The sequence below is a fragment of the Chenopodium album genome, chromosome 12 (assembly GCF_948465745.1).
Source record: "Chenopodium album chromosome 12, dcCheAlbu1.1, whole genome shotgun sequence".
NCBI lineage: Eukaryota > Viridiplantae > Streptophyta > Magnoliopsida > Caryophyllales > Amaranthaceae > Chenopodium > Chenopodium album.
Genome location: NC_137845.1, coordinates 54,070,964 through 54,095,543, shown reverse-complemented (window position 1 = coordinate 54,095,543; position 24,580 = coordinate 54,070,964). Strand labels below are relative to the sequence as shown.

Sequence of the window (24,580 nt, the reverse complement as noted above, 5' to 3'; positions counted from 1 at the left end):
GCAAGTATATACTCTCACCCAACCTAGTAATTACTCTACATAAATTATATAGGATTAACTATATGAAACTAAAAAAAGAGAAACAGTTCACCCAACTCGCATAAACATTAACATTTAGGCAATCAGGGAAAATATAGTATCAGCTTGCATTTGCAACTTTCTTCCAAAAACGTGAATTTGGTTATGCAGTAGAAAAAGTTTTATGCAGCCCCAATTATAGCCTTAAACCCTTGATAATTTCCTTGACTTCCTTCTTGCTTTTTTCCCTTTTCATCGTAGTCAGTTAGGTTCCCTTTCTTCTTAGTACATCTACTTCGACAAAATCATCAGATCATTGGTCTCAATGACATTTATATACAATTATATGTAAGTCGTTAATTTTGACCTCCGATCACAAAAAAAGAAATAACTTTTTGCTTGTGCGGTTGGTAAAATTGTCATGCAATTAAACTATAACCTCCATTAAATATCAAAATTTTAAATTTCATGATTTCATTTTCCTTTTAATTAATTTAATTAATTAAGCAGAAAGATTTTTCAAACTCATCCATCTTGTAGAGTCATCTTTTTTATTTCAATCATAAGAGATGAACTTTAAAATATACCTATAGCATAAATAAATAAATAAATAAATAAAAAGTGCATAAATGTAAGGAGATAGAAAGCTCAACACTCATTATTACATTTGTACATGTGGAAGGACATAAATGTAAGAAATAGGACATAAATGTAAGAAATAACATATGAGGGTAAGAACGTAAATAAACATTTTGAAGGGCATATAGGTCCATGCACTATTCATAAGCGCAATCTTCTAGGGATTTATAAGGTAGGGAAATCATTGTTTCTGAGTTGATGCCATATATTACAATTTGCCATCTTGTCATTGGTGGTTGTGGGGATAGCGATGGCGGTGATGGTAACCCATCTTCTCTGATGTATAATTAATGTTCTGCTTATATACTTGATAGGAAGTCAGAAGTAATTCATATCTTTGAAAGGACACTCTGCTCGTTTAGAGTGATCTTACATCGCTCTATCCTTTAATATGCAGCTTGTAGGCTTATGCCCGTGAAATATGAATATGTTGAATATCTTGTAAGCTTTGTCCTTAAAGTCTCACATATCCATTGGTATCCGTTTGTTGGTAACTAGGTGCTGGATCTCGAGGCTGATAAAGCAACAACCAGTTCACATGATGAAGATGATCAATCTTCTTTTTCTTTTCTGTCAAAGTTTGAGGAACAAAGAAAGTAGATGGTCATGTTATGGCATCTGTGCCATGTCTTGCTGGTGCACTGCACCCAAACTTTCCTATTATTTATGTAAATATGCATAAGTTCATTCAATTTTGTCAGGTTTAGTGGCGGGTTGTAGCTAATTGAGCACTCTGTTTGATTATTAGATTGTTGATACTGTTAATACAATTTTCTCAGTATGTCTTTCACCCTTTCAATAAACATGTACTGATGTACCATCCCTCATATATCCGGGAAGTGCTGTAGGAAGTTATTGGTTTAAGTTTCGAAAGCTTATCATGCTAGATTTTCTGAATAAATAGAATCTTCATAATGCAATCATGGCATCCTCATTTCAGCTCTGCCATCTTATATTGATGCTTGCATATTAGTGTCCAACATTATTGCTTTAAATATGCTTCACAAAGATTAATTAATCTCATATGGACCTGGCTTGTTATTTCATTATGATTAAGATATTACGAATAAACTGATTTGGAGAAGATATCATATTTAATGCAGGGATGCTTATAGATTTGCTGTTAGGCCTTGGAATGTGCAAAGCTATAGATAGTATGCTAAATTGTGAAGGTACTAATTTTCTAAGGTACTGCTTATGTTAGAACATATGATTTTGTTTTTTCGTGTTTTCAATCAATTGATGAACTGTGAAGGGATTATAAAGAATTAAGAATATTAATTTTTATGCTTTGAGATGAGTGTGAAATGTTTGCTGTACTAAATGTTCTGCTTGTGCAATAAAGACTATGATTTATTGAGTTAAGGAATTTGGTCTCTTTCATATTCGATTGAATCTTGGAGCAATAAGAACAAGGAAGTTTCGGGTGAGAGAGTGTATTTTTGCTTATAAGATAAGCATCATATATGCATCTATTCTGAAAAATATAGTAAAACGCAGGTACTAGCAGGGCAAATGAAAAGGTTTGAAAATGCGCTGAGAATGCTTCAAGGGAAAGATGCTGATATTTCATTTGTGGCATCTGAAAATCAGGTGAGATTCTTAGTCATAATCACATTCTTAGAGAAATTTGATGTAATTATTGTAACGGGATAGTAATATTCTCTGAATAACTGAACAAGTGATTGATGAACTTGGTTTCGTAACAGGAATACATAGAAACTACAGATCACTTGCCAAAAGCTAGGATACTGGATCTTTTCCAACAGAGATGCCCGCGTTCAATCACAGTGAGATTCTTATGACCTTAATTTTTCTAATCAAGAAAGAAAACCAAAGATATCTTACTTAGAAACCTCAACCCAAATGAAGAAACGCATTTTATTTTTTTTTTATAATTTATTTTTGAGCATTTTTTTACTCCCTCCGTCCCCTTTTGATAGTCCCTTATGGGCAAATTTTAGTCCCAAAATGTTCACCCCATTTGCTTTTTCCAACAACCATTAATATTATTTTTTTACCAAAATTCCTTCCAATTTGCAATAATACTTGTGCAAATTTAAATTTCCCATGTAAATTTTGTTTTCCCATGTACTTTTATTTCTTTCTCTCTCCACTTTTTTGCATACCCAATGTCAATTTACTTTTTCAATGTAATTTTACTATTCTTATTTATGTTTATTAATTCCCGTAAAAAATGCCCATGGGGGACTATCAAAAGGGGACGGAGGGAGTATATATATATATTTTTCAAGTTTTGCGCTTGAGTGAGATTAAGAAAGAAGGATTGCGAATTAGTATTTGTTGCTGATTAAGTATTGGGTTCTGTGGTGTTATGAAGTCTTGAATCACTGCCTAATCAATTTTATTATCTTCCTGAAGCTAGCTCTTCTCTTTTTTTTTTTTTTTTTTTTTTTTTTTTTTTTTTGTTTTGTTTTGGTGAAACTAGCGCTTCTGTTTTAATTGGTGTAATTCTCCCTCTTTTGATTAGAACTAGGTATGTTTTAATTAATGTTGCAATGTGTGTGTGTGTGTTTTTTTTTTTTTTAAATTTTATTTTATAGATTTTGGTTCTTATTTGCATGATTTTGGTCCGAAATGGAGTGTCCAAACGTTGTATTTCTATTGGAGTGTTGAGTATTTGTTACGGGTACTTGCTTGAAGTGAAATGAAGAGTCGGGGTAGCATATATGATGTGGGGTTTCTAGACACTACAATTAGTAATTAGTTTTCGATGCTTGTTATTGATGCTAGAACTGGGTGTTGCTATTGTTGTTATGGTTTCAAAATGAATGGGGGTTTTGGTAGATTTAAGCTTTTTAATTGAAACTTCAAGGCCTCTTATGTTAATATTTGATTTTCAATATTGCAGCGCATAGGAACCACCCTCCTACAAATAAGTTTGAATAATAACTCTCTTCCAGCATCGGCAGAGACAGTCCCTGATGCTTCCGTTGCTAAACATAGCTTCCCGAAAGTTGAATCTGCCCCTGAGCCACAAGCAGTTGCACTTGCACTACCGTTGAATGAACAGCATAAGCGAACAACATAAGCAGCATCCCAGAGATCCTTTCCTCACCCCAGAATAAAATAAATGTAGTATCATATCCAAGGCCTCTTTCACCATACCTTGCAGTAATTATTTTCCTTTCTTTTATATCTTCTTATTGGTTATAATGGTCTTTTTACTTTACATCTACTCTTATAAGCTACCCTGCAAGAAATTTGTGACTCTTATAGATGCTAATCTACTTCATCATACACCTTGTTAGCCATCTGAGACCCGTGTATCTGTGCAACAAGATTCTTCAGAGATAGTGCTAAGGTTTACTCTTAAGATTAGCTATATAAAAATCTTTGGAAGTTGGAACTGAGTGGGAATTGGGGGAAGTTGATTATACATCAATCCAAAATGGAAGGCCATGCGAAATGGTCAGATTTACTTGTGTATTCTGATCAAACCCTGGATAAGCTTTTAAGTGTTAGTAAACAGGATAAAAGCGGTAGAGGGTGGGTTAGGGGCCTCTAGAATACAGAAATGATACAGTATCTGGGTATGAGAGGTCATCTAGGTATAATAGGGTAAAGCTAATGGGATGCATGTTTCTGAAGATACCTTTAAAGCTGTTGCTGACGCTTTGAGGATTTTTGCTTTTCTAATAATTTCCGAGGTTGGTTTGTGTTTTTTTTTTCTTCTTTGGTGTTAAGATATATTGCTGTTATAATTATCATTTTAATGTGCATCAGTTGGATAAATAATAAAGTTGACAAAAATGTTACGATCAGAGTTTAAAATGGTTCATATTGTAACCAATTATATTATGATAATTGAATTTAAAATAAAATAAAAACACTATGATAATTGATACACTATTTAGTATTTAGATTTTTTTAATGGTTATTCTGGTGTGCTTGTGTAAATTATGATCACGCCAGTAATCTATACATTTTTGTGTATCTTAGCGCGTGGAAAGTAGCTGTCAAATTAACTCTGTAATTCCCGGTTTCTTGTTGTAATCTGTAAGCTGCTGAAACCATCATTTTAGAATTGCGTTTTTCCTTTTATGTTTTTTTAAAGGGATTGTATTTCCTTATCCTAATACATTGATGAATTTATTCAAGGGAAGAGGGCTGGCAGGTCTTCTGAACCTCACAAGCCAGATTAGGTGACAGAACAAGTTGCTAGCAGGACAAGAACTGCATCGCCACTGGCCCACTACCATATGATGTGGAGCTAGATGTAGTAGAATCCTTCTTTTGTCAATTTGCAAAGGCAATCTAAATTACTTCTTCTGCGTGTACATCCTCTTGGTGCAATTGTTGTAACTTGAGTTGTTAGTCATGCCGGATTTACAAGAGTGAGTGAGTGAGTGAGTGAGTGGTGAGTAGTGTTTATATGGCATAGTATGTGATTGATAAGCAGGCATCAAAGATCATTGGTGGAGAGTGGAAAAGCATGTCAGAAGAGCAAAAAAATAACACCAATTCATAAGCACGTAAAAAAAAGAGAAGTATATTTGTCCGTTTGATTGATCGAGTAAAAACAACAATTCATAAGCACATGAAAACAACAATTCTATGATTTGTTTGAGTGGAAAGGAATTGGATCATGTAGGAATTGACTTTCTATACATTGTAAAAGCTGGATGAGAAGTTAGCGAAAAAGGTTGGCTAGAGGAGAGGAGAGGAGAGGAGAGGAAAGGTAAGAATTAAGGAGAAAAGACAATGCTAGATAGCTTGGTAAGGAAGATACTGAAACTTTTAAAAGATCTTTTTAAGGTAAAGACTAAGAAATAAGCATAGATAGTTAGGTAGAAAGAGATAGAGAAAGAAGCGCGCGCAGTTTTTAAAGAATTGATGGGAGATGCACAGAGTATTATGTGATTTTAAGCTTATGTGACTATGCATATGGCTTCCCATGCTTAAAAGTCAAAACTCCCCCCTGTTGTGAAACTCCCATCCTCAAAAATTTTATGGATCTAGACTGATCTTTCATGTTTATTTGCTGCTGTCGCGTAGCTATCTTTTTTTCCCCTTCTAATTTTGACCTCAATTGCTTGTTTATGCATTTAGTTATTATTGTAGGAAGTTTCAGCTTGTTACATGAAGTTGTTATTAATTTATTATTAGGTATATACCATGGATAATTTACAACTTTCATGATATTATCTAAGATGAGTGTTTTTGTTAACATATTTAATTATTGGGGAGAATGATATAGATTCCAATAACACCAAAAGTCAAAGTAAAAGAAGTTGCTCAATCTTGGCAAGCTAAAAAACCTGAAGACCAGACAACATCAAAGACTAAGCTCACAACAATTGACAGGGAATTGGTTATTAATGCTGATACCCTACCCCATGAATTAAGATTGACATTTATGTATGCTAAAAGAATGAAAAAAGATGAGCAGATAATGATTCCTATGGAAGAAGCAATAGTGAATTAATCTCAGCAAATTTATATGGGCAAGGAGGAGATTTTTCGGTTAATTGCCCTAGAAGAAATAGCTGTCTGCCACGTCTGCATATATCATGTAAGTCAATCTACTATTTTCCTTGCTGTTGAAAAATATTACCGTGATCTTTCTTTCCTTTTCTTTGCTTGTGAACAGCGACTTTCCATTTATCCCCTTGTAAAAGGTTGGTTGCTACTATGTTCTGCCTTCCACTCACTGTTGTCATTACTTTTCTTTTGTGGGCTGTTTAACAAGCCCATATGACAAGTCAATTGAGGTTATTGGTTTTGTTATTAAAGATATATATAGACTTAGATTTGCCAAGTATATTGACTTAGATTTGTCAAGTTTGGGTTATCGATTGCTGCACAAGAAAAGTCGAGCATATATTATTCTAATCCAATAATTATTATTGAGCAAAGCTTGGAGTTGTTTCGCGCGAATTTTGCTCTAGTGTCTTCAGGTATACAGACTATACACTACAATTTACTACTTAAATCTTGATTGAATTGTGTGGGTGCATGTTTATAATATGATCGACTTTTAGGGGCTGAAAAAGTAACTATGGGTTATCCTTTTTATCTCATTGCTTGGTCTATGCTTTGTATGCTCTCTTTGTTTTTATTTCATTGCTTGGTCTATAATATGATCGACTTTTAGGGGCTGAAAAAGTAAATATGGGTTATCCTTTGGTGTGAGAGCTAGGGAGTGGAAGGTGGACTGGAGGAAGAGAAGAGAGAGGGCTGGGGATAGGAGAGAAGAAAGTAGGTTTTCGGTTTTTTCTCTTTGAATTTTCATTCAAAAATATATTTCCCTTCTACATCATTAAGGTCAATTTGATAAAATTTTAAAAAGTGGTCTCACGGTCAATCTTGGTGTTACTCTTAAGCTCATTGTAACATTGGGAAATCTTGTTTGTAAAGTCTTCATCCTTGGAATAAAATAATTTAAAATCTACACTTGACATGCAGTGATAAGTTATTTATGATATCCTTTGTGGGTCGTAGGCACCGAGGTTTAAAAGGAAATGCTACTTTGCATGCTTTGTTCTGCAGATAGCAGATAATTGTTGTATATTTTGTTTCTTAATATGATGATATGATGCCCTTTCTGTTAGCGAGGACTGTAAATTGACTTGGTGTTATAAAATCGCAATATTTCTCAGCATAGAGCTGAATGCGCACGAGATAGATGTCCATTCAAACCATCTGTGGTCTTTTAATTTGCTGAAGCAGAAATCTAATTGAGTTGAGCTGCTTTGACAGTCATTGAATTTAGGAAATTTCTGATGTCATAGGGAATGTACTGAAGGAAATTGATGAATCTGGTTTGTCAAATTTGTCCAGATTATGTGTCTCGAGATGGTATATGTTACTTTTGCTATTATGTTCTGTATGCTCTTATAGGTCTTGAGCTTTTGAAGAGTGAATACGATCGAGTGATTAATTACTTTGTGGCTTTTTATTTAGAACTCACTTTCATCTGTCTATTTGAGATTGTTACAATGAGTTATTCTTGGTATGAGATGAGTAACTAATACCTGAATAGCTCATAGTGGTAGCTCTTCAAAGTAGCGGGTAAAAGCTTCAAGGATTAGATGTACGTCTGGCAAGGCTTCATAAGACATCACAATTCCGATGACGAAGAGCACAATTAGATAGATACTGGAAACTGTCATGGCCTTGTACATGCATTGTCCAACTGAGGGTTGTATCTTCTTATCATCTTTGTCTTCTAAGATTGAAGGTTGTTCTTTGGGAAGCAGAATTTTGTGTCATAACGTCTCCCTAGACTTGTATAATTATTGTATAACAATGCTTCACCTGTAATTGCAATTATGATTTGCGAGTGTTCTTCCTCTTGTGCTTCTGCTTTCACCACTAAGTGATTTTTTACTCTTGAACTATGAGGGTTCATAGATGTCAACTTATCTAATATACTTGTAGTTATGTGAGACGGGTAATTGGACTTTGGAAGTGCCTTATTATCGTCTTTGAATTATTAATGATAGAGGTTTTACACAATTCTCTTTGTTTTGATACAATGCTAAGATTTATATTGGAAGCAAAAAGTCTAGACTTGTTGAATAAGGTGACAGAGAGAGGGAAAGGAAGGAGAAATGGGATAGGGTAAAGTTAGAAATATGATAAAGATGTTACTACCTACAAGACAATGAGACGAAGGAAGAGATGATGAGAACTTTAGAAAATCAAAAATAACACCGGTAACATAATCTGTTGAAAAAAAACTTTGATAACTTGAGGAACCGCAAATCTTGATGGATGATAAAACGTCAAAAAAGTCACTCAAGAAACAACACTGACAACAAAATAAGTTGAGAATATACATTGATACCTTGGGAACCCTGCGCGTGAGTTCACAACTAGTTAACTTTAAAAAATGTCACTTACTTTTCGCCAAAATAACCTCTTTACTATTACACCGTAGTTATCATTTTTAAAACATAGCTTAAACTTAACAATTTACCATAAATAAAATATACAACAAACTATTTATCTTATCAGCTCCCAAAAATCATCATATAATAAGTGCCCAATAACTATAAAACTACTTAAAGATAATCAAGTTAACATAACCAATACTCATTTTTCTAGCCAATTAGCCAAAAACCAATACTCATTATGATAGACCACATTTTTAACTTGGTGTTATTTATTAATTGTTTTATTTGAAAATGCAGTTAAATTATATTTGTAGCTACGTGCTAAGTAAAACTATTCGATTCGCCAAATGTGCGCGCGCGGAAGTCCATAACTAGTATGTTAAAAAGTATGAAATTTTGCTTAAATTATCATTAGTAACATCATTAAACATAAAGATAAATTGAACTGAACTTAACTTATTAGAGCTGAATTGAACTGATTAAAGCTGAGTTGTACTTAAGTTGAAGAGAACAGACCCTTATTATTATTGATCCCATTGTTGCAAACAGAGGAAGTATTTACTTGACTAAACTTGAATTATTGTTTTTACATTATTTTATAAGCCAAATAAATGTAGAAATTATAACATATACATACATAATAGGAAAAATTAGAAAAAATAATCCCAACTTTCATCAATTTTGGTAGAATAATCCCAACTTTGGATTATTCTGGAGTAATCCGAACTTTAGGGGGTCTTCTTTTTCTTCAATCCCAAACCGGTCAACAAAAGTCAATGACCTGTTATAACAGGTTATGTGACACGTGTCAATTTACAATTGGTCCAAAAAAAAGAAAAATAAAGTTAATTAATGTTTTTCTTTAAAAAAAAAACCCAGAAAACCCATCTATCCTCTAACTGACCACACCGCAACCCCCACCACCACCACCACCACCACCACCTGCCAGGGGTTGCCACCGTCGGCCGCGCCTACCCCTCCCTACCCCTGCCCCAACAGTGCGTCGCTTCCCCCCAAACCCCATGTGCCGGTGTTGCGACCCACCTCCATCCCCAAACACCTCCTTTTCCGATTCGATTTTCCGCCAAACCACCATCCCCCTCCCCGAAACTTCCACGCCACCAGCCCCCCTTTCGAAAACCCCTAAAACCACCAGACCCACTTTCGAAAACCCCAAAAACCAGCCCCACTTTCGGAAACCCCAAAAACCACCAGCCGCTAGGGTTTCGGGGTAAGCGAAGTGGTGGTTGGAAGTTTTCAAAATGGAGGATTGATGGTTTGTATAGGTGGTTGCCTGGAGGCTTCGCTGTTTCGGGGAGGGGGACTGTGGCTTAGGGGAAGCGGCGACTCTAGTGGTGGGGGAAGGACGACGATCTAGCGAGGAATGTGGCTGGGCTACGTGGGTTGCCGGAGTTGTTAAGGTGGCTGGGGTTTGGATGACTTTTTTTTTTTTATTTTTTAATTTTGTTTGTTTTAACCAATTAAAGCGTGACACATGTCACTTTTTTTTTTTAAAAAAAAAGAAACTCATTCAACCGGTAACCGGTATTTGGGATTGAAGAAAAAGAAAACCCCCCAAAATTCGGATTATTCCAGAATAAATGAAAGTTGAGATTATTTCACCAAAATTGATGAAAGTTGGGATTATTTTTTCTAATTTTTCCTACATAATAATAATAATAATAATAATAATAATAATAATAATAATAATAATATGTCTCTTGGTACATTGTAAGGCACATGGACTATTTTACCCCTACTTGGTAGTGTTGCTACCTTTTGATTGAGTCACCCTCTTTAAACCCCCCCTCTTTAAACCCCCCTTTTCTTATTTTTTTTCCCACCATTTCCCTCCATTTCTTTAAACTGTTTCTCTGGGGTTTTCGTGTGCTTTGTTTTTTTGGTGCTTCCTGGATTCTTCATTCTACTCCCGTAATCATTCTCCTCTGATTTTCCTCCTACTGGGTAAGCTCTTGCTTTGTATTTCTCGGAATTGTTGAAGAATCTAACCGGATTTGTATGATTTTTGGTCTTTTTGTTATGGGTATCTTCAATTATCGCTTTGAATCTTTACATAAATTCAATTAATCCATCTTTCTGTGTATTTTTTTCTGGGTATTTAGTTCTTCAATTTTGCTGTTGTCAAATTGTTGGTTTTTGTTGATTGTTGTGTTATCGTTCAGTCTTTTTTCTCGGCTTTTCGCATTCGTCGTTGTTTCGGGTCTTTGTGTGTATATCTTCATTCTACTCCCGTAATCATTCTCCTCTGATTTTCCTCCTACTGGGTAAGTTCTTGCTTTGTATTTCTCGGAATTGTTGAAGAATCTAACTGGATTTGTATGATTTTTGGTCTTTGTGTTATGGGTATCTTCAATTTTCGCTTTGAATCTTTGCATTAATTCAATCACTCCGTCTTTCTGGGTATTTTTTTTCTAGGTATTTAGTTCTTCAATTTTGCTGTTGTCAAATTGTTGGTTTCTGTTGATTGTTGGGTTATCGTTCAGTCTTTTTTCTCGGCTTTTCGCATTCGTCATTGTTTCGGGTCTTTGTGTGTATAATGTTAGCTCTTACCTTTCCCATTGTTTTTAACTTTGATTTTCAGTCGATTGTTATGGGTATCTTCAATTTTCGCTTTGAATCTTTGCATAATTCAATTGCTATGTCTTTGGGTAATTAGTTCTTCAATTTTTCAGTTGTCAAATTGTTTGTTTCATTTTGTTTTTCTGTTGATTTTTGTGTTATCGTTCAGCCTCAGTGTCTTTTCTCGGCTTCTCGTATTCATCGTTTTTTCGAGTATTCCTGGGTTCACCATGCTATTCCTGCGACCAATTATCTCTGTTTTTCTCTTCCTACGGTGGCTCTTCAGTGCAGGTATGTTTAAGTTTTGATTTCATTTGCTCTCTCTTTTTAAGAATTTAGTTGGGTTTGTTTTTTTCATGCGTTTGTTGTTTGTAATTGGATTTATTTTTTTTTTTTTTTGAAAATAAGGGCAAGCTTAAATTAAGTTAAATGTTGTTGGCTCCCCATAGGATAGCCCAAAACTACAGACCGATGGCTGCCATCACTACATAAGTTGATAGAGTCTAGTTGAAGAGAATTTATACAAAATAAAGGAGGAACCAATATAATACAACGCTGGTTCAAAACATTTAAAGTTCCTCTTGCATCTTTAGCTAATAGGTCAACCACGCTGTTCTTGCCCCTCTCTCCATAGTAGAGCTTGACCTCAGTTAGCTCCCTTAACTGCAGCCTGCAAGCATTCAATTTTGGAGTTAATAAACATTCTTTGTTGTCATTTAAGTCCTGCACAACAAACTTGCAGTCAGATTCAATTTGGCAGTTCTGCCATCCCCTTTCTGTAATTGTTTAATACTAGTAGTTTGTTCTTCAATTGCTTTATTACTCCAGTTCTTGTTCATTGCTTGATTAGCAAATACTCATGTAATTGCAGTACAACAGCCAAGATATACATACATATTTACTAAATATGTTTACTTTTTTTTACAGCGAGGAACCGTTTCCTTCCATTACACCAAGATCCATTAGATACCGCCGCCTCCTCCTCACAACCCCACCAGAGACCAGAGACATCCTCCTCATCCACCCCCGGCAGCGTCCTTCCATTACACCAAGCTCCATCAGATTCCGCCTCCTCATCCACCCCCGACAGAGTCCTTCCATCACAACAAGTTCCATCAGATTCCGTCTCCTCCTCACAACCCCACCAGAGACTAGAGACATCCTCCAGAGGCCTCACATCTACCCGCCAAAGACAACCTCGTCCTGAACACCTTCACGGACAGCCCCCAGGGGGCGATCCCCTAGCGAACAGGCAGCTAGTCCAGTACATAAACCCTCATGGCAAAGCATTTTCGACTCAATCGTGAATGTGATTATGATGGTCTTTGCGGTTGCAAGTGTTGCACTTACTATGCGTGCACAGCTTGATAGACATGGAGTCCTTGTTACTGTAGGAGGCATATTCTGCGACTTATTCGTGTCTTTCGCATTGCTTGCTTTCTCTGTGTCCCGAGACAAGAAGACAGGAGTATAAAAAGCAATACTGTGATGACTCAAATAGTTGCTGGTGGATAATTGGATTTTTTATCTTTTGGATAATTGTGGATAGTCACTTTTACATAGTTAAGCTTTTTTATTTTTTGGCTACTGCTGTGCGCCACGAGCATGTTGGGTGGGGTGTGGAGATAGCAAAGGCAGCAGCGTGCAAATTTGCTTTGGTCCTTGCTCGAAGGCTGGGTTTTGACAGAGTGCAGTTGGAGAGCGACTCGATTAATGTGGTGCCTGAAGGCTATCAACAACAAGGCAGTGGGGTTTGCTCCTGTTTTCCTACTTTACGAAGATATTACTAGACTTTCTTCCTGTTTTAGCTTTTGTTCTTTCTCTCATGTCAAATGTCAGTTACAGTATATGTAAACTTTGAGAGGGAATTTGCAGAAATTGGAAAAGTTCGAAAAGAAATGGATCTATTCACTTGAGTATAAGTGACTCTGCTTAGGCTAAAGCTTCTCCCTTCCTTTTTCCTTTTATTGATCCTTGTGAATGGCACATAGAAGTGAAATAATAAAGGAAATCTTATTAAATAAGAATTGTAGTTCATATCGCAAATGGTATGCTTTTAGGGGTGGAGTCACAGTTTCGTACTCTGGTGTAAGCTTTAGCATCCACAATGTTGGGTAGTTTACATATAACTGGCCCCTAATGAAATATAATCAAATGAGATGATTCAGTAATTAGTAATTTTGCGTTTTTGATGTTGGTTCTTACTTTTGGTTCAGCTACTTCGATCATTTACTGATTACGACTTTGTTGGGTTCATATATTTGGTTGAGCTACTTCAATCATTTACTGATTTCGATTGTTAAAAGTAGTAATATATCTCGTGAGGGGATTTTACTTTTCAATATCTTAAACTAATTTTTTGTCCATTTATATATAAACCAGATAATATAGCGTATTACCTGTAAATAACTACTATGAGTAAGTTGTTAATATTATTTGTAGATGTGAACAATTTCACAATGATCACGATTTCTTAAAAACCCGTACCAAGGATATGTACTTATATCCTATATCCTTGTTTACATATATCGTTACACTAGTCATGTTATATATCATACCATATATCTTTATCATAATTTTTATTATATTGATGTAAAAATTCTTTTGGATAGCTTATTATCTGTAAAAAAATGTAACAAAGATTTATATTTTATCTATCTAACAATGAAATCTTAGATATTTATTTAAGGTATATTGCATATAATATATATCTTATAAGTCGTGCTTACCTCTTTACACCTTTGGTCTATCACATACTCCCTCAAAAAATTAAAATGATAGTGCAACTGGAGTAAAGGTGTATGTGATGGGGTATTGAAATGTTGAAGGTGCCCAATAAATTGTGTCTTTTCCAATAACTCATAAAAGCAGTGTGACACAAAGTCTGCCATAGCCGAATAACCAGTTTCTGTACGCGCATTCATTGGGTGGTTGGGAAATTTAAGGGTGTGTAACCTACATTTGTTTGACTATTTTGCCATCAGTATTTTTAAAGCCACATTGTAGGTTTTATGCATTAACTACTGTGAATTTTTGTGATTACTGTTTCATGAGCATATTAGGAAGTTATGGGTATATTGATATAGTTACTGATTACTCCGTAATATATTTACCACTATAAACATAAGTGTAGAGATCATGATAAACATACTTCAACAGACGTGTCATCGTGTCATTGTGATTATTCCAACCCGTTTTTAATCATTGAAAAAAGAAAAATTAGTGTACTAAACTTTTTAAAACTTTTTTACTTCAAATGCAGCTTACAAATAAGAGTGACAGATAAAATTGTGCTAAAAATATATGTAAAATTATATTCATATAGGGACACAATACAATATAATACAACAACACCGGTTACTTTACCATAATTATTGATTTATAATACAAAACAATATTGTCAATTTATGTACGACCTATAATTATCTATAATTATACTAATAGAGGATGACCAATTTAAAAGTTGTACCCGTTGCTATTACAGTGAAAGTTTTCCGCCTAATCATATTAAGACCATACCGGATTATCATGATAAGGTAATCATTTGAATCGGCTTTAAATAATTCTACATAGTGTATTCTACTATATATTTGTTGTGGAGTTCATTACACGGATAGTGTCGTCTATTGTCTTAGAGTTATTAACACTAGTTAAAGTCTCGTGCAATGCACGGATTTTAATAAAATTATTTAACAAATTATAACATTAATTTAACAATTATAAATAAACAAAGAATTACATTTATAAATGTAAAAAACAATAGCTATATTGACATTTTTTTTTTGATAATGATACATGTAAATTTCTAAGGCTATTGATGTGTTAGACTTTATAAATATGAAAAAAAAAATTAGGGTCTATTGATTATTTAGAACCCATGCTATATACCCTATCCTGTCCTTATTTTGTTGACGTAGTTTGAGATACACATTGGTTTATACAAGTTTAGTTAACTTTAACTTTAATTTTCTATATGTAAAAATCAAATTCTTAAAAATGAGTGAGTCATAAGTTTTTATTATGATATATAAGTAAGGTGAGGAAAATAATGAAACATCAAATACTCTTATAAAAAAATATTAACATGAGATTAATATAGAAGTAAATCTTTCCCAAATTATAATATTAGCATGAGATTATTATAAAAATATTAGCATAAGAATATTGTAGAAATCTTGGAGAAAATTACAAAAATTACTTAATATAAAAAATATATACATATAAGAATATTTCATTAGGTGAATATTATAGGCTATAAATAATTTTCATGAAGAATTGACAAAATAAAAAAAAATAAAAAATAAAAAAAATAAAAAATAAAAACACAAAAAAAAAAGGAAAGAAAAAATGGAGGGAAAATTTTTAACCAGTGAATGACATGTGTCATCACTGATTTCGCTTTTAGTATTAAGTTATTGATGATTGATTAGCCGGTTTGGCACTCAAATCACACTATCAATGATTAAAGATAGTCTTAAATATTGTACAAGATATAATATTATTAAGTATTCTAATTAGGTACTGTATTATAATTCAGGATTGTGAATTGTAATTAAGCTATCTAAATTATAATTTTATATAACTTCCATAGCTGACTTACGTTATTTGTAAAATTGTAATATGATCCTAAAATTGTGTACACAATGCAATGTCCCAATTTTTAAAATTAATAGAATATAATTATGAAAGTAACAATATTTGGAATTTGAAGTAAAAAGTCATCTTTACTTATTTGTTCAAGTTATCAAACCCCAAGTTTTCTACCTCTGCTATAGCCGAATGTCAGGAGCATTAAACTCTGCATTCATTTATGGGGGTTGGGATTTTGTAAGAGTTTGCAATTCTACTTGCTTGATTTGTAAGACTTGCCCTTTTAGCAAACTTTATTTTAGGTTAGATAGTTTTAGAAGCTGAATTGTGAGTTTGTGACGAATAGTCTAATACCAATTTCGATTGCCCAACAAACCAACACATTTAAGCTAATTGTGCTCCTAATTAGAAATTAAAGTAAAGCATAGGAATGTATTCAACGGTCTAACTTTAATTAAAGTGGTAACCTTGCAAGTAATTAAATGTGACACCCATTTTAACTTTGGAAGAAAAAATAATACATTGAGTGATTAATTAACTTTAAATAGGATGGCTATTTTACTAAAACATTATTCGAATAATTATGAGTGTAATTTGTTATAAATCAACATCGGCAGCATACAATAGTTATATTTAAGGTCGGTTTGGCGAGTAAACCCCATAATTTTGTTGTAAATGAATAAGATATCCGTAACATATATAAAAGCCCCAAGCACCAGGACTATTCCAAATTTTCTATTCCTTATGAATAGTGAATTACCCATTTTGCCCTCTTCTCTCCTTGCTGAACAACCCACTTCACCTAGGTTAGTTTTGTCTATTTGTTTCTCCTTTTGTTTTTTTTCCTCGTCCTTTTTTTCTGATTGTTTTGCTTTCTTTCTCGTCCATTCCTTTTTCCCTTCATATCTGCAACAACAGGTTCCCTTCATCTCCATTGAAGCGGCTTCTGATTTCTATCTATCTTCCATTGAAACAACTTTCTGAGGTAAGGATGTTTTCTTTGTGTAATAATCAGATATCAATTTCACAATCTAGGGTTTTTCAAAATATTTTTCGATTTTAATTGATTATATATGAAGATTGATTTTTCTTTTTCGATATAGTTTTGCTCATGGAGCACAGAACAAGTTTTTCGTTCTTTATTGATTGTTATTATTTTCAGTTTTTTGCTATAACCTAACTCTTGGGATTCTGGGTTCCCTTAATTTTGTGAACCCTTTTGTCGGATTTGAAGTTTTTTTGCTTCTGATTGTTGGGGATTCCAAGCTCGGGGTGTTTTTGCGTCCATTGAAATTTGTTTCAGCAGAATTTCTAATTTTGGGTGTAAAGGATAATAACTTTCTGGATTTTGGGTGTTAAAGATCAAATTTATTATTATTATTATTATTTTTATATAAAATCTTGATTTGATTGATGATGACGTGTAGGGATCCCGAGCAACCTGCAGATTATTACCATGAAGTCGGACCTGAAATTACAGAGGCTCCAGAAACCAAGTTTAGGATTAAGGTTTGTTGGTTTTTTTTTATATTTCTTTTATTTTTTTTGGCTTTCAGTTGTTAGTAATTGAGATTGCTAATTGAATGTTGATTTCTTTCAATGAACATTGCTTTGTGCTGAAAATACATGATTTTGCCAATTGCAATATATGGTGTTTTAAATTTCTGGGTCATTTTGTTTTGTTTTGTTTTGTTTTGTTTTTTTTTTTTTTTTTGATAATTTTGATGGTTTTGCTTTGATTTTCATGATAATTTGCTGGGCCATTTTTGTTTCACGATAATTTTGATGGGTTTTTGCATTGTGCTGGGGTTTTAGCATTGTACTACATTATAATTTCCTTTTTCCATCTAGGGCTTGTGCTCAGGGGAGATTCTCTTTTTGAAGTTGCAATTTATCTTTACGTACTAAAAGTGTTGGAGTCCTGTAGGAGGACTGATGTTTGTTGTGACAATGTGATGAATGGGAGTCTTTATCCATATTGGATTCGGTAGAAATCTAAATTTACAAATCATCTCTGTAAGCACATAATTTTAAAGCATAAAATTGCAATGTAATACTGTAAATCTTTAGTTTGCAGTATACTTCGTATTTTTCAAGCCATAAACAGTTTAAATTCCTCCCCCCCTCCCTTTTTATTTTCTTAAAGTAATATGTATTTTCATTTAATATTAAAGCTAGGTATACATTTTATAAAGTATACAAAATAACAAAATATATTTTCTAAATTAATGAAAGATATGGAGTTGCTCATGAGTTTCTTGAGTCGTGTTTGAGGTCGACTCAATTTGCCACTCTAAGGTTTCAAGACCAAGTGGAACTTGTTTTAGTTAGTTGCCGATCAAGATTTGATACTATGTTGATCAAGTAGCTTTTAGTGATTTTGTCTGATTCTTTATAGGTTCATAGAGGGACTGGAAAGGCTGATATATATGATCTTGCCTTCTTTCAAAACATTCAATGGTTAATTGTATCAAGTGATAGAGGCACTATCCATATATTCAGTTTTAGAGTCCGTGTATTTGGTGATGTTGAGTAGCTCGACCTTATTCTACTCCCGAATTGCAGCATCAGAATTCTTCATCTTCTCTTGATTCCCTCGATCCTCACAATGTCAGTGTCGGTGCTAATCCGAGTTTATCTCTTCCTCTTGTAAAAGGTATGATTAATAGTATACCTGCTATATTATGCGATAGATATTAATAGAAAAAATTCTGTAGATTGTTTCTTGTGGGGAGTGGGGGGGGGGGGGGGTGGGGGTAGGTTGGGGAGGGAGTGTGGGTTTGTTGGTCAGTTGGTTGTGAATGCAATTGAGAATTCAAAGAAGGAAAATCCTTTATCCCTTTTGTAGAACTATGTACTGTTACAAAAGAACTAAATATAATTAAAGAAAATTCTAACGTTTGTCTAACTCTATCCATGCAACTATTTGAAAAGTTCTATAGTATCAAACTACTATAAGTATATTGATAATTTAGTACTCACTTGTTTTCAAATAGGAAAGAGTAATGTTATAGCAGAAGTAGGGGAAAAAAGCTTTCCATGATAGCAGTCTGTTTGTGTTTCAGAAGAGAGTTTTTAGTGCATCATGAATTAAGCTATTAAAGGATGTACTTTAGTAAGTTGCCTTCATTGACCAACACTTTTGTATCCCTTGTTTTTCTTTTGGCAGGAGTACTACCAAAATATATTAGTTCTGAATGGTCATTTGCGCGTTTTCACTTACGTGAGAATGCTCGATGCATTGTTGCATTTGGATCCCACAACACTGTCATTGTGGTTGGCTTGGATGAAAGGTATATGGAAATTTATACTCTATTTATGTTGATCTTATGATTGCCCCTAGACTTGGAGTGAATGATATAGCGACATGATAGAGTTTTTTATTATTTTAAAAAAATATATTTAAGTTATTTATCTTTTACGTGACAATGACAGCTATGTTCTTGTTAATTTGTTATGACTTGATGAGTGAAGGTTAAATTACAATTTCTAAATGGATGATTTTATAACTTAGTGTAATATGTAGCAAAAGAAACAAACCAATATGTAGTGGGTTGATTTGAGTGAGGAGGTTCAAAATAAATTTATGAATTAAGTGAGGAGTTTTGTGAAAAAAAGTATGGAGTCCGTAGAGTGGTTAACTAAAGTAATAAGTTTGTATTGTGCTGGGTTTTTTGCATTCTACTACATTATAATTTGTAAGATAGTGCTTGTACATGAATTGATATTGCTGGAATTATCAACACTATCTTATATCTTTATCCAAGGAAAAACCTTACTGTATGGAACGTTCTTGCAATAAATGCTAGCTTGAAGTGAGTAAAATGCCTTATAAGTGTCTTGTATTAGAATGGATAGAGGAGTACTAAAGATAGTTGAGCTTTATGGCCTTTATCTTCTTTCCTATATTAGTAGGTGGCTGAAAGTTGTGATCAGGCTGCTGCTTCTTTCCTATACAAAATGTAGATATGTAGCCTGTTACATGGAGGAGGTAGAGTCAGTAAATCATAAAAAAAAATTCTTAATTAGAATCTCTATGCTGAGTGATGTAATCTTAATTACTGTGTATTCTTTTTAAGATTTGATACAAATGAAAAATATACTTATATTAGACAATGTACATAGTAATAACATATAACTATCAGAAAATTGTGGGATTATTTGATTTGATAATCAAACACTTTATTGTCTTTTTGAGTACTTGAACATGAGATTGTGCTTGCATCTACAATCCTTATCATTTCATATTTGTGTTGATAAATTCATTTTGTTAGTTGTGTTTGATGTTCATTTTAGAACACCTGGAAGTGTATATATAGAGGCTAAATTTCAATTATAGGAAAATTTTCTTAGCTTTGTCTTGCTTGTGCAATAGTGATGTGATCACCCACAAGCTTATCACTGTGAAAGGCTCCCTTTTACGTTGCAGTATGTTATAGACTTATAGTATGAAATATCAAAACAATTCAGCTTTAATACACTAAATGTGAGCATTACTACAATTGATTTCCCATGTTTTGATATTTCATACAATAAGTCTATAACATACTCCATACTCTATATGCATGTCCAAGGTTTTCTTTTAATTTCTTAATATTTAACTTGAATTCAGCTCAATTTCCTTATCATAAAAGGGGTTTCCACTTCATTGAGGGGGAGAAGAAGGGGGGGACGTAAGACTACGATTACTAAAATTGTTAAAACCATTAATTGAGAGAGGGGGTGTAGAGAAGCATAAGAAGCAAGAGAAAGGGGAAAGGGGGGAGAATGAAGGAATGAGAGGGGGATAAGGAAGAGAGAGAGAGAGAGAGAGAGAAGGGTTACTAGGTTAGAGAGAGAAGGGTTACTAGGTTAGAGAGAGAAGGGTTACTAGGTGATGGCTAAGATGATATAGAAAGATCGAGGTCCTCAAGGATATAAGGCAAAGAAGAGTCAAGAAAATTACATCTCTTTTAGGAGACCGTTACAGAACATAATATCTTTTCAATGACATGACAGAAATATAAATTATTAAAAAGAGAATATCTTAATAACCATGACTATATAATTATAAGACAAATGAGAGGAGCCATAGAAAAAAGGAGTGACGAAGAGTGAGGGAGCAAGTAGGACGAACTGAATTATCAAGACCACAATAGAAGAATGAAAAGGAGAGAAGAATAAGAGCAAGAGGAGGTAAGAGAGGAGCTGATGATGAGGGAACAAAAGGGTTAGAGGGATATAGGGAAAATGTGACAGTAACGATGCAAGAGAAGGAAGGGAAAGAGAGAAGGAGCATTGTCAGTCTGAAATGTCACAAGCAAGTAGCAACGGCAAGCTCCATTTTATTTCTTTTTTTTAGTTCATTTTTTTGCTTATTTTTCACAAATTATATGATTTTTTTAATGTTAATATTCTGATTTTTCCTTTTTGAAAGTATAATATATACCTGTTTTGACTACCTGTCTTTAGTTCGCTTTCTCTCCTATTTAATTGCTTTGATTTCTATGAATTTGCGTTGTATGTGATTTATGTTCTCCGTTTAATTTATTGGTGTTAATTTACAAGAATAAAACCCATATGTTGACTTAAACCAGTGACCTATTATTGACAACACTTTAATTGCTATTGATGAAAATTGTCTGAATTTGACAGTCCAATTAATTGAAATGTGCCCTGAAATAGGTAATGACAACATGCAAGCAGTTGCTCATGGGTGCCCCAAACTGGAATCAATATATAATGGTTCTAATTTCTGACTGAGATTCATTATCTTATGTTGTGCAGCAAGTTGAACATAGTAATGTTAGCAAAATGGAGAAGAAAGGAAGCTGGTTTTCAGCAAGTAAGAGGGTCTTTGCTCATAGCTATAAGGAGAATGTAGCTAATGTGAGTGAATTCTTTTAGATTCGTTATTCATTGTTTTTTCCAGACTCGAAACTTTTTATGGGCAATCTCTACATTTTATTGTAGAAATAAGGGATTTAATAATTACTCATATCAGATATAATAAAGTTATCAAAGCCTATTTGCAAAATCTGGCTTGATACTTGTTACAATGGTTATGTTAAACTAATAGGGAATAGAGAAGAAAAATGAAGAAAGGGGTCGGAAATCTAAAATCTGAGATGGTCATTCGTTCTTGTCTTTTGTCAGAGACCCAAGTAACATTGAGAATGCTTAGGTGGTTCAAAGGGGGCACCAAGTTACAAAACCTGAGCAACCAAAGGCAGAACCTCCGACTCCACAAGAGCAACTAAAGGTAGAACTGCAGAACCTCCGACTCCACCTCAGCAACCAAAGACAGAACCTCCGGCACCACCTCAGCAAACATAGACAGAACCTCATCATGTAACTCCAATTTGATATTTTTATAGCTTCTCTAAGTTACAGAATATCTAAAAGGCAAAGAATTATATCTTAAAGCTGCTGAGTTGCTCACAAGGCTTGAAAGAAGGGCTATATCTCTGTTAGATGCCTGCCAGGTCTATGCACATCTTCACCAGCAAGTCTGGTAAAGTCTTAACAAATTTCTGTGTAAAAACTAGCGTGATTTTATTTTGTTTTACCCTTTGTTTCATCAATCAATAATGTCTTCTACTTGTCTTGTTCACAATATGTATTTAAGATGTCATACTTGTTAGTCTTGCCTACCAAGTGCTATTCCATTTATCTACATAATATAGGTCCCCAAATTTACATATGAACTTTTATTTTTACTAGGAGATAAATGCAAGGCTGAGGTTTAATGTGTTAAGATACTTAGTGGAAAGTGTGAAGTAGATGACGGTTTATAATCTAAATGGTCTTAAATCTTTTAAATGTGTGTGGCTTCTCATATTTTTCTATTCTTTATGCAGCTTGGTGGTTTGAACTTCATGTTCGCTGTTGAGCATACTCCTTCTATATCTCTGATTTCCAAAATGCCCACAGTAATTCTCGGGATGCATGTATCTCATGGATCACCGGAGCATTTTGATGTGCCATCAATGGCTGCTGGAACTCTCGACAGTCACCCTTCCTTGTCATTTCCAAAAAACTGACTAAGGAAAATTTCCTATCGTATTACCTAATGTTGTTTGTTTTTACACTCTTTAGGTTGTTAACTCCAAGGAATGGCCAGTGATTTCACGATATAAGGCATCAGTAAGGACTCAGTCTTCTAAGGTCAAAATGATTGACAATTTGTTCAAATATGTGTCTAAAATGAAGGTATCATGAGGTATGTTTGAGGAAGATGATGTGTAAATGTCATCTTAAGCTTAAGCAGTTCTAATATGGGTCATTATATTTCATCAGGGAGGCTCTGCTTGATTTCTATGGCAATTCTCGCCGGGGGGGGGGGGGGGAGAGGAGTAATATGTAGCTTGTAAGGCTGTAACATGGGGGAGTACAAAGGCGGAGTTAGTAATTCATAACAAAATTTCTTCATTTGAATATTTACAGCTTTACGCTCAGTAAGGCGATCTAACTATTGTGTACGTATTTTTAGATCCGATACAAATGAAAATATTCTGCGATTATACTATGTCCATAGTAATAACATATATCTCAGAAAATAATGGAATTATGAGATTATGCTTGCATCTATAATCCTTATAATTCGGATTTATGCTGCTAAATTCATTTTAATTTGCTGTGTTTGATGTTCATTTTAAAGCATGCACGGAGGACTATTTAGAGGCTAAAATTATATTGATTAGGAAAACTTTCTTAGCTTTGTCTTCCTTCAGCTATAGTGAAATGATCACCCACAAGCTTATCACTGTGAAAGATGTCTGTAAAATCAATACTTTGTGTGATTAGTCTTGAGTTTCTATAAGGGAAATGGTAGTAATAAGAAGTATTTTAAGATGATTATTACTTTCAAGTCTCAACACTAATTTTTTAGGTTAATTCCAATGTGGATACATGTGGCTTCAAACAATATCCGAGGATTTTGAGCTGCTACTTTATGTGTTTATGCTTTTCTGATTTTGTAGGAGTTTTGCTACTTTATATTTTGATTAAAGATAATTAATGTGGGCATTAAAATAAATAATCTGTTCTGATTATTGGTTTCTCCTTTATAAAATTAGGTGGGGGATTGGAAGGATGAGTTTGGCTTCATGTTAGCTGACATTTTGAAGCAAAATAAAGTAAATAATTCAGGCATGAGATTTGATCCAGGGGTAAGGATAGCTGATTTCGATAGGTTTATAGCCGAGTATGAGAATGATCATACTTCTTATTGTTGGTCTACTTTGATTAATTTCAGGGCAAATGAGGAGATCGAGGAGGCTCTTAACCGAATTCAAGCTCAAAAAATTCTGAAAATCCGAAAGAGTTCAGGCTCTTCACTCTTTTGTGGGGTGTGCTGCTGAACATCAATTTCATTTACGCTTTGTATTAAATCTTATAATGTATAACTTAAGTAGCAATTACATTTGAGTGGACATGTGCAATTTTTCATGAATTTTCCCCTTAATTGTATAATCATATAAGTTACTAAATCAATTTGTTCAGAAAATTGTATATATATACACATTGAATACTGCTCACATTATCAAGAATTACATGTTCGATGATTTTCAAAATTGTCACACTTATAAAATACACATAACTTTATTATTAGTAAACAAATAAAATAATGATTAACATAAAACATAAGCTAATTAAATGATAATAACTCCCTCAAAAAAAGTGATAATTAATAATCAATCAGAGATCGCCAAATTGGGGGATCGTGCGCCATTATTTATGATGATGCAAATTTGTTAACAAATACATTTTGTATGCATATAGCTTTTCCATTTGAGTTAAAAGTATCCTTTTAACATTTGATGACCCAAGTAATTTATTTTAATTCATTTAAAGCAAAGCTCTTAAATTTGATTCTAATTCATAATAACTATTTTATTTCGTTTAAAGCA

The 24,580-nt window shown here is 33.8% G+C and overlaps 1 protein-coding gene and 1 long non-coding RNA gene across 6 annotated transcripts; both read left to right on the top strand.

Moving 5' to 3' along the window:
- Nucleotides 1–883: 883 nt before the first annotated feature.
- On the top strand, nt 884–5,694 carry LOC145572640 (sugar transporter ERD6-like 16). 2 transcript variants are annotated; one of them, XM_081631600.1, is made up of 5 exons: nt 884–919; nt 1,761–1,829; nt 2,158–2,250; nt 2,367–2,447; nt 3,530–5,694. In XM_081631600.1, exons 3-5 carry the CDS (start codon nt 2,173–2,175, stop codon nt 3,707–3,709), a joined length of 339 nt encoding a protein of 112 aa, XP_081487726.1. In that variant the 5' UTR covers nt 884–919; nt 1,761–1,829; nt 2,158–2,172; the 3' UTR covers nt 3,710–5,694. The 2 variants fall into 2 exon arrangements, 1 of the variants encoding a protein (XP_081487726.1); XR_014096905.1 differs by lacking the exon at nt 884–919 and having other exon boundaries at nt 967–1,829; nt 3,530–3,792; nt 4,621–5,694.
- Nucleotides 5,695–16,532: 10,838 nt separating this feature from the next.
- On the top strand, nt 16,533–24,235 carry LOC145570634 (uncharacterized). 4 transcript variants are annotated; one of them, XR_014096537.1, is made up of 9 exons: nt 16,533–16,674; nt 17,117–17,198; nt 18,255–18,345; nt 18,859–18,982; nt 21,456–21,557; nt 21,825–22,182; nt 22,529–22,890; nt 23,747–23,839; nt 23,926–24,235. It is a non-coding gene; the product is annotated as an uncharacterized LOC145570634 (long non-coding RNA). The 4 variants fall into 4 exon arrangements; XR_014096539.1 differs by lacking the exon at nt 18,255–18,345 and having other exon boundaries at nt 21,853–22,182; XR_014096536.1 differs by lacking the exon at nt 18,255–18,345.
- The last annotated feature ends 345 nt before the right edge of the window (nt 24,236–24,580 follow it).